Consider the following 13,572-nt stretch of genomic DNA (forward strand, 5'->3'; position numbering starts at 1 on the left):
GTGATAGTTGCATAACTTTGAGAATGTACTAAGAATCAGTGAATTGTGCACTCTAAGAGGGTGCATTCTATGGGATGTGAATTAGCTCTCAATTCAAAAAAATCTCATCAGCAGTGACTGCAAGGATCACAGTCAAGACTTAAGCTCGAGAAGGGTGCATGTGCTAACCATCCGAGCTCAGGAAGGCGGTGGGAGTCACTGTAAGAGCCTGAGCTCCTGTTTTCACCTGATGGCTCCTCTTGGGGCAGGAGAAGATGAAGCCTTGGAACCTCAGGAGGTGCCCAGGAGCAAAGGGAGAGGCGTTCAGAGTGGAGTGGAGGCGGGGGGCGGGGGCAGGGCCACAGTTAGCATGGCTCTTGCGCACAGATACCCTAGAGGAAAAGGGGCGGTGAGGGGGCTGCCTATCCCAGTAGCCGACGGTGCTACAGAAGGCAGCCCACACTGTTCCGCTCATCAGATCCCCAGCTCTGGCAGGAGCATCTCCTGTAACTGGCTTTCAAACAGAAGGCAAAAGTAACCAACCTTCCTGTGGCCCCAGTTTCCCTGGCTACAGCGCCACACCCTGGACCTCCCAGTGGTGGCAGGAGGCAGCATCCCCAGTGTCCAGATCTAAAGGTATCCTTGCCCCTCTGGTTGTCACTCTGGAGCACTGTCAGAGCCAATGGAGGTCACATCTGAAGATGGAATCTGACAGTCCTGGTGGACCGGACACCCTCAGCCTGGGTCTCCATCATAGAGCCTTAGCCCCACAGTGCCCACCTCAGTTCTCAAAGATTCTGTACAGACCCATCACTTGGCAGAGTCTGAAGAACATCTCAGAATGTGAAGACTCCATTTCAGGCCAATGAAAGGCTTAGTTCCAATAAAGATGCTGAGGGATTTTTTTTTTTAATGGAGGGGGATTGAACCCAGGACCTCGCACATCCTAAGCATGTGCTCTACCAGTGAGCTCTACCCACACCCCAAGATGCTGAGTTTTACATGCCCACGGGGAATCTTCTGGGTAAAATCATGTAACCATCCTGTCACTTAAAGCGTATATCCGAGAGAGCCTAACTCCAAATACAGTAAGCAAAACAGCAGCACAGTGACCAGATGTAGCCATGGCTCAGGATGTGGCTTGTGGGAACGGAGCATCCTTTGTGTGAGGCATTCTTGTCTGGGTGATTTACTTTTAGGGGCGCTCCACCCCCAAATATTTTTCTCACTGAATTTTGTACTTGTGCCATCAGCAGTGCATTTCCCTGTGTTTAAACAGCAAATACTCCTGGGAGGTCTCCCTCTCTTGTTAGTGTACATGAGTGCTCTGGTGGGGATGAGGGATTGTCAGAAGGGGCATTTGGAAAGGGGCATAAGACACAGGAAGAACAGGGATAAAGGACTGAAATCAGCCGTGTCGAAGTTTTGCTAAGGGCTGCCTTCACATTTCGAGCCAAGCTGAAAACATTTTTTCTGATCTGCAGAGACAACGACGACTATGGCTTCATTCTACTGTGGCAAAGAATGGGTCAAGAAGAAATGGGGACAACAGTGAGCTACCACTTCACACCCGTTAGGATGGCCAATGTTAAAAAAAAAACCTCAGAAAACAGTGCGTCAGCATGGGTGTGGAGGAATGGGACCCTTGTTTGTTGCTAGCGGGAATATAAAATGGTGCAGCTTCTGCGCAAAACAGCATGGCAATTCCTCAAAGAGTTAAAAATAGAACTATCATATGATCCAGCAACTCCATTTAGTGGTATATACTCAGAATAATTAGAAGCAGGGACTGGAACGGATATTCGTGTACCAATGTTCATAGCAGCATTATTCACAACAGCCAAAAGTTGGAAACAACTCAAGTGTCCATCAGTGGATGAATGGATAAACAAAATATTATTCAGCCTTGAAAAGGAAGGAAATTCTGACACATGCTCCAACATGGACGAACCTTGAGGACATTATACTAAGTGACATAAGCCAGTTGCAAAATGACAAAGGCTACATGATACCACTTATAAGAGAGACTTAGCATAGAAGAGTGGTTATCAAGGCCTGGGGGTGGGAAATAGAGAGCTAGCGCTAGACGGGTACAAAATTTCAGTATAAGAAGATTAAAAAGTTCTGCAGATGGACAGCCGTGATGGTTGGACATGAATGTGGATGTACTTAATGCTACCGAACTGAAAAATAGTTAAACTGATAAATTTCATGTTATGTGTGTTTTGCCACATTAAAAAAAAAATTCTTTTGAGGAAAGAAAAGGAATTCAGTAGAGCAATGAGGTGACAGCACTCAGGCTGTTATGAGGCTGAGGACTCATCAAATGGAGGGATGGAGAGTGTGGGGTGAGGATCAAGAAGGAGCTGAGGCCAAGCCCCAGGGGCTGTCAGAGCAGCATAGCCAAGTCACAGAGAGAGAGAGAGACTCCAGGCCGGAGGGCACCTTTAAGAGTCACATTCATTCATGAGGCCTTCTTATTAACCCCCGGATTGTTTTTAAATTTTGAAGAAAGACCAAGAAAAGAAAGCATTATCACGAAGTAGTGGGGTTTTTCCAAGGGTCTGTCTGCCAACATGCTACAATAAATGAGCATCTAGACACTTAAAAGTGTTATTTGGGAAGACAGCCGACCAAAAAAGAAATCCAAATTAACTATCCGATGCTGTATAAAATAAGTCTTTAAATATTTTATAGGATCCCTCTTCGTTCAAACAGAGTCTTTATAAGCCAGCAGTCGGCCCTGCTCCCACCTTCCGTAGGAAGTGGTAGATCAGAGATCACAGCGTGTCTTTCCTGCCGCCTGAGTCCAGGGAATTGTGGATTCAATTCAAATGATAGCATTGCTGACAGGATGAACCCGGTCTTCACCGCACAGATCCCTCCCTCCACCCCCTTACCAGCTGGGAGCCCTCCCGAAAGAACAATAGATTTCTAAAATGAGCAAAACAAAGGAGTCGCGAATGAACAGCTCTTGGAAATAAGTAGGTCAAGACACAATCAATTTCCAAATCTGAAATTATGTTTGAAAAATGTACCTTTAATACAGGAGTCGGCTTCGGCCCTGTGGGGCGAGGCATGTAAAGTTTAAAGTTCCTGAGTGGCTGCTTTATCAGGTAGCCTGAAGTTTACCCTGGAGGTTAAGCAATAAAATGGAAACAAAAATAATTTAACAGTTTTGCAGTTAGTTTAACCCAGCAACGGCTTCTTAAATGGCATTCACCTTCCTGGAGCTTGCCATGCTCATAAAGCTACAAGATGCATTTCAAAGCTATGAATTTGCTAAATAGAACTTCATTTCCTCTTCTTATTAGAGGTAATTAAATTTATTAGACGTCAGTAAAAGCCTTGTAAACAGAAAATATGAATACTTATAAAAGTCTGCCCTCTCTTTTCAGCCTAATAATTAAGATGCAACGAGAAAGCAGCTAATAACAGCTCATAATTTATGAGGTGTCATTCACCCCCGAATCTGAGACATATTGTGGAGGTATTAAAGACTGAAATGAAAATAATACCCACTGAAACACATTATTTATTAAATACATAACCACTCAGAGAAATAAACACATCACACACAGAACTTGATATTTCTGATGGAAACAGTATATACATCATCTCCTGCTTTGGATATATTACCCATCAAGTCAAATCCTTAAATCAAAGTCACAACTTGTTTAAATGCAAACGGCCCATGGCAGCCCAGCAAGCCCCAAATTTCCACTAGACATTCACCTTGATGTCGGTTTTCAAAGACTGAGTCACAGTGAAGGTTTTTCATTATGATTGTTTTTAACATTCTCAAAAGAAAAGAAATCCCCCGGCAAGCATTAGAGAGAGAGAGAGAGAGAGAGAAACAGGAGGGGAAACAAGGAAAAGGCTCTAAATAGAAGAGCAAGACTCATAAATTAACAAAAGCATTTCCCACCCTCCAGCACAGATGAACTTAGAGGCAACTGTGGAATCGATGCCCCCACCCCAATGATGTTATCGAACCCCAGATGGAATCTCTTTTTATTGCTGTGTAATAATGTACTTTACATCTTTATCAACAGTCCAGCTGAAGCCTGTACTTCGAGCTCTTGGGAGTAAATAGTGATGGAAGCTTTAGATGCCATATTTCATCAAGGCAAAGATGCTCTTGATTATCAGCTACATCATTATTTTATGTATTGCTACGAGAGAACAAATAAAATGCTGCTAATTAAACTATGACATGCTGTCATTGCAAGGTGGATCTTCATGTCAGAGACGTGAAAACTGGAAAAAAAAGGCATTTTAGAATTCACACAGTACAGCTCATAAAAGTAGATGAGGTAAAGATGAGCATCCATTAACTGTTATATTGGTTATAGTATAATATGTGAAATATATCTCCATAAAGCTATTATTTTAAAATGTTATTTTGGACTTAATGTTGAAAATCCTAATAGTCAATTCTGTAATAATCAATTGGTCAAGAAAGGTCTCACTTTGAAGGTGACAGGTGAGGAAGGACCTAAAGAAGGTGAGGGAGCTGTGTGGGTATTTGGAAGAAGAGGGTTCTGAGAGCACAAAGAGCAAGTGCAAAGGCCCTGGGGTGAGTGAGTACTTGGTACAGAGAATCCAGAGTGAATGATGCAAAGAGAGCTAAGCAGGGGTGCGAGTTGGGGTGAAAAGGGTCACAGGAAATTAGAGCAATGAGGTGACAGCAAAAATAAGTTTCCGCCAGTTTTCTATGAAGTTGAACAAAAATTTTTAGAGTATTTAAGAATAATAAGTGTGTATATATACATACATATTTTCTTTTTTTTTTTTTTAATTTAGGAGATGGTTACTCATCACTTCCAAATCCAAACTCTACCTTGGTAGCTTCTAGAATAGTTTAAGAATCTGTTTACCCTAGCATCCCTGCCATCTTTGCAGATGGTCCCACTCAAAGCAGTTGCCGACTCCGGGTCGTTCAGACAGGAGATGTTCATTAGACCACCTCCCCGCTATGAAGTGCTTGGACTGCTTTCAAACTGCAGATTCCTTGAGATGGTGCCTTTGTTTTGCCATCAGGGATCAGAAATTGCTCTTTTGTATAATAATGCTCATGGCAAACCTGCCCCCCTTTCCTGGTTACCCCCCAGGACCAAAGAGCAAAGTTTCTCCCTCAAAAAGCTAGGTTTCTCTTTTTTGAGCAATTATTCTGAGTCTTGCTCCATGCTAAGACCTTTGCGTACTTTCTTTTCTTAACCCTCAAACAATCCTATGTCACAGGTGCTGTTAGTAGACCCACTGAACAGAAGGGAAGCAGAGGCACAGAGAGGTTAAGCAATTTGCCCATGATCACACAGCTCTGTGTGTCTGTGTTTGTGTGTGTAGGGAAGGTCTGCTGGGACTGGAATCTAGCTATGATTTATTTATTTAGCCCAGGTAGCTAACCACTCCACTGTAACACATTGCCCTTATGTGGCAGTGGCTAGAAGTGGCTCTGTCTCTTGCCTTTACCAGATCTGCTATCTTCTATGTTTGGTGGAACCAATAACTTGGATGGAATTGAAAATGGTGCTAAGGTCAAGCTGGCAAAGAGGAGGTAAGTGCTCAGGCTCTGGAGCCAGAGTCCCTGGGTTCGAATCTTGCCTCTGCCAGCTACTAGCTGTGAGATCTGGGGCAAGTCATGTAGCCTCTCTGTGCCTAAATTTCCTCACCTGGAAAAATTGTGCGACAGTCATGTGAAGTCTTTAGAACTGTATTGTAGTTATCGTTTCTGTCCTTGAGTTTCAAAGGACACGTAGGAGCACAGTCTAGGTCAGTGTATCCTAAATATGTTTGGTTAAAAGGTCATTTCAGATGACTAGAGGTGCCCATGACCTTGTCTGAAAGATTCTCATCAAATGACTGGGGAGAGGAGGTCTCCTTCCAGCAGGATTCATGAAGACATGGTAGCAGTGCCCAAGGGATGCCGGGTCCCGGGATGAGCGTCATTCTAGGGAACAGGCACAGCGTGCTTTGGGTTTCCAGAGTGGAGTCACATCTTATGTGCATGAAATCATGTACAGTGACAATTACCCTTGAGGGTCCCCCAGGGTGATGGCACGTTGGAAATGGGCACACTAGCTTTTACTGTCTCCAGCCTGGCCACTTTTTAAAAAAAAAAAAAACAAACCTTTATTTGGGAATAATTATAGATTCATGGGAAGTTGCCCCTAAAAAGTACATGAAGGTCCGCTGGGCTCCTCAGCCATTTTCTTGGTATTATAACATCTAACATATGTGTTATATATAATATAACACCAATTGTCCTATGATATCAAAACCACGAAGCTGACATTGCTACAGTCCATAGAGCTGATTCAGATTTCAATAGTTGTGTGTGTGTGTGAACAGTTCTACAGTATTTTATCCTGCGTTAGATTCAGGCATCCCACAGTCAAGCTACAGAACTGGTCCATCACCACGACTCTCCCCTGAGCTCCTTGACAGCTGCTCCCCATCCCTGACCGCTGGTAACCGCCGGTCTGTCCTCCAGGTCTACATCTATTAATGCAAGAAGGTTATATAAGAAATGGACTCATTTGTTTACATATGTTTTCAGCATAAAACCATTTGCGATTGGAGGGTTTTGTGCTCGGCATAATTCCCTGGAGATCCATCCAAGTTGTTGTATGTATCAATAGTTTATTCCTTTTTTATTGCTTAGAAATATTCCATGCTATGGATGTACTGACATTTAACTATTCACCTTTTGACATTTGTTCACAGTTTAAAGCAGGGGATGCTGTGGGGAGATTTTCGCTCCAGCAAACAGCCAGCCACAGATATTCAGAGTACTAATTATGTGTCAGATAAAAGTTAGCTGGATTGATAGTAATACAAATTAAATGATTTGGGGGCTATGAAGTGTTATTCTGAGTTTTATGGAATATAATAAAATGGAAATAAAACTTGGATCCTGTGATCTCCGCCTTCTGGTTTTTTTCCTAGTCCAATATGGAAACCGAATTTGACAAGAAAAATGGTATTTATCAACACTCTGGTGACAGAACAAATGAAAATAGAGTGACTTGCAAGTGCCTCAGGGATTCATGTGGTAAGAGAGGCCGTGCGACAGTAAAGACCCAAGGCACTCCTGGAGGGTTGGGATGGCAGGGGCAAAATGCAGAAGCTTTATGGAGGCAAGAAAAACCGGATGGCACACTGCTGGACGGAGGAGAAACCAAAGAACAGCCAGGCTCACCTTGCAACTTCGTTACAATTAGAACGTCTGTCACAGAGAGAAAGCAAACTTACGGTTACCAGGGGGGAAGGGGGTGGGGAGGGATAAATTGGGAGTTTGAGATTTGTAGATACAAACTACTGCACATAAAATAAACAACAGGGCCCTACTGTAGAGCACAGGGAACTATATTCAATACTTGGTAATGCCTTATAATGAAAAAGAACATATATACGTACAAATGAATCACTATGCTGTACCCCAGAAAGTATCACAACATTGTAAATCGACCATACTTCAATTTAAAAAAAAAAACAGTTGTAACGTCTGAACTTAAATGAGCGATTAGGAATTCTTGAATAGAAACTCTAAGAGCCAGAGCCTTCAGGGTGATAAGCCAACCACAGAATAAGCAGCAGCTGTATTTCATTGGCCCTTTATAATGACACGTTAAGTCGGCCCTGTAAGTTACAAAGCACAGACACCACCCCCTCAACCCAACCACCCATCTCTGGGAAAAAAAAATCACAGACCAGATCACCACCTCTCCTAATGAGGTCTTAGAATAATCTTAGCACTGTTCCAGGAGAGGGAGGGCTTGGGAGCGCTCAGAAGAGAGTCTTCACCCGTCTGCTCAGCAGGTCTGCAGGGAAGACCAGGGGCAGCTCACTCCCCTGCAGACCTGCCCTCTGTTGAGACGAGATGCCGGAAACTGAAAGGTAGGCAGCAGTTCCTGCCTCTCGGGATGGCTTCGCCTGGTCGCCCCACTGCATCACTCGGGTTCCTTTAATTCAGGAAGAACCGTAGTTTTGCTCCTATTCTATTTTGCCCCTTAATGATGTTGCCCTTGAATGCTGCTGTCTAGAGAGTGGTCCTGGCATGAGTGTTTCGGTTGTGAAACCATCACCAGATCTGTAATCATCTTGTATGTGTGCTGAGTAATGACTAAGTACTAGACGTGGCGTGACTCTCTTAATGTGAAGGAAGGTAGGTGATGCAGCAACCCCCTGAGCTAGGCTAGGGGTCAGCAAATCTTTTCTGCATAGGGCCAGATGGTAAACATTTCAGCCTTTGTGTCTCTGTCACAACAACTCAACTCCGCCCTGGATGTGCAAAAGCAGTCATGGATAATATGTAAACAAACAAGTATGTCTGTGTTCCAATAAAACTTTATTTATAAAAACAGCAGGGATGGGTATAGTTCAGTGTAGAGTGTGTGCTTAGCATGCACGAGGTCCTGGGTTCAATCCCCAGTACCTCCATTTAAAAAACAAACAAACAAACAAAAAAACATGGTGGGCCAGATTTGGCTGTGGGTCATTGTTTGCTGACTCCTGCTCTAGATTTTACCATTGTTGACTTTAGCTTGACCTACCAGTGTTTGGGATGAAGAATCTTGCCCTCCGATTTTAGTACTCTGCACCATAAGTTGCAATGGCTCGTTTCGTTAGAATCACCAAAATTTTGTAGGTCGTTATGGTCCAAGAGAAAAAGAATTAATGGTGTACAAACTGACAAAATTTCTCCCTCATGGGCTGCAGTTAGAGGGGCAAGCGTTTCTTGTACTTGTAAGCAATTTGGAACCATTTTCTTCAACACATTTTAGGTTTATTTTGGAGGTGGGTTCAAGAATGTTTATAATCTTCCCAAATCTCAACATATACCCCAAACTTGAAAACCAATTTCTATAATTCTTAATTTCTCTCACCCAGGCTTTAATTGCCCCATCTGTAAAATGGGTGCAACATATAAAAATTTTTCTTTGGGATTCATGTCTTCGTAAATATGGTAACTATTGCTTCTTTGCCAAAAAACTGTCTTATTCTCAGGCTCTGTATCAAAGTGAGCAAGGGGGCTGAGACCAGAAATGGTGGTTAAGAACAGGACTTTGAGGACAAGAACCTTGTGTTCCTATTACAAAGGAATTGGTGAGTGTCTATTAGAAGAACCCACTTGGGCTAAGGCACAGAAGGGGCAACCCACCAAGAGATGGTAATATATGGCAGCCAAAGGTTGGGTCTTCCCCATTCCACTCAACAAACTATGCCCCAGCAAGGATGCCCCTGACACAGCTACACTTCTGTTGCTTTGTGCTGGACACAGAGTTCTGCCGGCCCAAGGCTGTCAAATGCACTTCAGCTTTGGCCTCCGCTGAGGCTTCATGCTTTCAGAAAAATTTCCCCCACCGCCTTTCACTTGAGGTCCTTGGCAGGGATGCCTCTGCCATTCTGCACACACAGCTCACTTAATGGGCACAAAGAAATGGGAGAAAGCTTGGGGAAAAAAATAACAACCCAACCCCGTCTAAACCTTGGGAAATCTACCAGGGTCTGCATCTCTTTAAAAACTATACACAGACATTTCTGGTCGAAGTGAAACCATGCTTTTCACAGAGGACTGGAGACAGCAAATGAAGCCTTAGTCATACACAGTTAGTTTCAAACTTATGTTGCTGCTCACAGGGAGAAATCAATGTACAGTATATTAAAAACAATCACCGTGGCCCTTCAATGATCCAATAGTTTAGCTTTGAATGCATTCAAGCTAATGGGGGCTTTAATGGCTTCTGACAGATCATTCCATTGATCAAGAGGCATGTATGAAATACGCTGCATACTAACCTCTGTTTTGATTTTGAGAAAAGAAAACTAAACGTCCATGGTAAACAGGGCTTGATTGTTCAATGCTCACCGAGCGCCCTCTCAGCCTGACCCTGGCTGGGAGCAGAGGAGGGGAGGACAATGGGAATCCTATATACCTGGCTTGCTTCTGGCCCGACTCTAATCAAGGCGTAATCAACTGGAAATCTCTGTCTGAAGAGCTGGGGTGGGGGGGGTGGGGGCGGGAGGGTGACCAGAGGTACCGTTTTCTGTGTTGGATGAGTTACGAGCAGGGGCTTTAGCTGCCCAGAGAAATTGACTCAGGCCTTTCCGGGCTCCGGGGTTGGTAGGTTAACTGCACTTGCTCCAAAGTGAAAAACTGAATGCCCTATTTGAAAGGCTCAAAAGGGTTTTTAGCTGGGGATGGACAGCAATTTAGCAAAGAGACAAATGAACGCCTGCTCCCTGTTTCCATGTGTCCTGAGGCCTCAGAATTATTTTAGCAAGGGCTGAACATTCCTCTGCTCGGGAAAGACGTTTTTGAGGGGTGCATGGTGTCTGCAAGAATGTAAAAAGAGGCCTGATGGATAATCTTTGAGATGATTCTTGTGCAAGAGGCGTTTGCCCTTCCCCACGCCCTGGCTGCCTGCTGTGGCCTCAAAAGGGAGGCGTAAGTCACTGAGCGTCAGACCGGCCTCGCCCAATCGGAAGTGATACACGTCCGCAAACTCTTCTATTAGCTACTCATGTGAAACCGGTTTCACAAAATAAATAATAATAATCCTCCTTCCTGGGATTTGCGAAGTCCTCCCAAAGGCATGCCCGTCAGGAGAAGTGCTGCTGTTTGCTCGGTGCTGGTGTCTTTCCTGTGAGTTTCAGCCAGCTTGCAGACCCTCTCTCTCTCTCTGTGTCTCGGAAGCTCGGACAGGCAAGCAGGGTGTCTTTGAAATGGGAACTACTAAGGGTGGCTAGTCTGTGGTCTCTATTTGATTTTTAATACGAGACCGTGTAGGAGCTTCCTGCAGACAGTCACCAACCAAGCGCGTCAGGAGTGCTCTACGCACACAAGGTCCGGAACCACTGAGCTTTTTATAAGCTTCCCATAGAACGACCTTGACCTTTTCATCCCCATCTGTGGGGCACAGCGCTGTCCCAAGCCAGCACTCCCCATCTCTCAGCAGGACGCTACAGCACTTTACCAGATTAAAAACAACGGGGAAACCCGCGTGCTGGGAGCACCTATTTGTATTGGTGCCATGTTTAGTCAGTGGCTTTTGTAAAATTGATGAATTTTGTCTAAAGGCAAGTGCAGACAGGCAAACAGATCTGTATCTGCTGTTATCCATTTAGCTTGACACACATGTGCAGAGGAACTATTTTACCTCGATTTTTTTCAGGACTGATGAAAAGAAAATGCAAGCAAAGCCACGAACTGCATCATTGGGAAAGAATCACTGAATCTAATGCTGGGAGTTAATTAATGCTTCCTTCCCCTGGAAATAGACTGACCCTGGTACTTAGACATTCAGAGTCAATAAACAATTGTTGAACACAGACCATCCATTAAAAGGTGATGGCAAAGAATTTTTAAAGCAAATCTAAAATTGCAAGGGGAGACCTAATCCTGTTGTAGTAATGGGGAGTACGAAGGAGTCATTTTTCACAGCATCGCATTTATAAGAAGGTACATGCCATCCGCCTAGAGAAAAATGGAAGCTGTGAGGAGCAAATGGGATAGCATGAGAGGGTAACATATTGTTCTGGTACTAAGTAGGGACACGATGGCAATCATTAATATGCATGATCGCGGTGACGGAACAGTCCAACGAGCTAGGCATTACATAAACAAAGACTGGAGCACAGAGAGGTCAAGTGATTTGCCCGGAGTCACGGAGCTACAACTGTTATCACAGGAAACCAGGATAACAATCATTAGAGCTGGTATTGCACTGCAGACGGGCACCTGCCAGGCACGGCTGGAGGCATTTTATATGCACGTCAACCGATTTAATCTTCAGAACAATCTTTGGTGGTCGGTACACTCCTGTTATTCCCATTTTGCAGACAAGAAAACAAAGGTTTAAAAGGGAAGGTGGCCTGAGGGTCACACACAGGACCAGGAAGCCAAAAGCCTCTCCTGCCACTCAGGAATCCGAACACTCTGAAAATCTGATCAATGGGGAAAGGACAGAGAGAGCAGGGGTGTCAACGGGACTGGCTTTCAGTTGTGGGAGGAGGTTTGGGCATGATGCCTGGACGATGGTTCTGCCTCGACGGGGTCCTGAGAGAATAGGAAGGGGGACTGTCTGGTGAGAACGGGAGCTGAAGCGATGAAGGATGGTGGGGCAGCCCTGTTGCAGAGACAGGCTGGGGTGAAGTCTGGTCCTTCCAGGCTGCAGCACCGGGTCTGGGGGCGCTCACACTTTCTCCTTGTTATTAAGAGAGAAATGAGAAACAGTTTCTTTGGACACTTCAGTTCCCACGCAGCCTGGGAATCTACTGGGGTTTCTCGGGTCAGCGAGAGAGCCAGGTGTATCCCTTTCCCTGACAACCCCTGAAACCGGCCCCTCGGATGCAGTGACAGCCACCGGCACCATGGCCATCCTGTCGGAAGACATCCCTGGCCACCTCTCCTGCCTCTCCCCTTCCGTGCCCAAGCCTCTTAAAGCTCCCAGCTCGCTCTGCAGCCTGCAATCATTCCAACACTCCTGGGCCTTCCCTTCCCCTTTATGGCTGTCAAATTGATTTCACCACCGCGATACCTATGGCTCCCAATGAAACTTAATTAAAAATACCATTTAATCACAAAGTAACAAAGGCAAACGGGATAAACGGCATTACCACTTCAGTGCATTTTAATCCGCGCTGCTCCTCTCCTTCTCAATCTGTTTGGATGGGAATTGCCTTTTCAAATAAGAATCCCCCCTGTCTTCCACGGGCTTGCCTCTGACAGATCTCCAAAATAAACAGTATTTAGCGTGGCATGGATCCAAATGTATGCAATTTGCCCACTGGTAAAAAATCAGCCTTAACTAGAGCCGGGGGGAAGAAAGTTGCATTCGAAAACACCTTCCCTCGAAACACACACAAAAACCTCCTGAATGTGGGGTGTCCATTAAATAGGGTCGATGGAATCTCATTCCTTCTGTCCCTCAATTCGGTTCATGATGGATTTGGAAGCTTATTACTAAAATTGTGTCGTGAGCAATGCCATGACCCCCCTCTCTTCTGTCTAGCGAACTCCCCAGGGCTGCAGATGCCGGTAAGGCAAGATGGGTGGAGGCAGAGCTGTGGAGGCTGCTGCAAGGGAAGCAACAGGAAGATGGGGTACTGCCCTGTGCCCGTGGAGGGGCCGGCAGGACATCTCCCCCATCTCAAGATCTGGCTGCGGGGAAATTCCCCGTCAGAAAGCCCTGCCTGTGGACTGAGACCCTTTGGAATCCAGACGGCAGCCAGAGCGCTCATTGAAAAGCACAAGAAATCTCCTATCCAGTTACTCCACACCTCCCCGTACAGAGCCCTCCGGTGTTTTGCAGGGAGCTTGACAGCACATCCAAACACTGGTCCTGCTTCCTTCCAGCTGCATCTCCCTCATTCTCCTCTTGTTTCTCTGCTTTATCCATAGTAGCCCTTTTTCTTCCTTAAACACCCCACTCTAAGCACTTTCCAGCCTTGGGGCCTCTGTACCCACTGTTCCCTTTCCTGGGGAGCCCCTCCTCATCTGAGCTCCTGATCCAAGCCACCCTTCATCAGTCCCCAGCTACGCTCTGTCCCCTCACCCAGTGGGTTGCCTTCCTGGCACTTACAACA

General features: G+C 45.2%; 1 protein-coding gene across 1 annotated transcript in view; it reads right to left on the minus strand.

Moving 5' to 3' along the window:
* Positions 1–3,051: 3,051 nt before the first annotated feature.
* The window catches only part of FTO (FTO alpha-ketoglutarate dependent dioxygenase), a 357,038-nt gene continuing 346,517 nt past the window's right edge, over positions 3,052–13,572 (minus strand). Inside the window, exon 9 of the mRNA XM_074370731.1 lies at positions 3,052–3,112. Within this exon, the coding sequence (XP_074226832.1) occupies positions 3,067–3,112 (46 nt within the window). The 3' untranslated portion in view covers positions 3,052–3,066. The remainder of the gene's footprint in view (positions 3,113–13,572) is intronic.

This window comes from Camelus bactrianus, chromosome 9 (genome assembly GCF_048773025.1).
Source record: "Camelus bactrianus isolate YW-2024 breed Bactrian camel chromosome 9, ASM4877302v1, whole genome shotgun sequence".
In the NCBI taxonomy this organism is placed as follows: Eukaryota; Metazoa; Chordata; class Mammalia; order Artiodactyla; family Camelidae; genus Camelus; species Camelus bactrianus.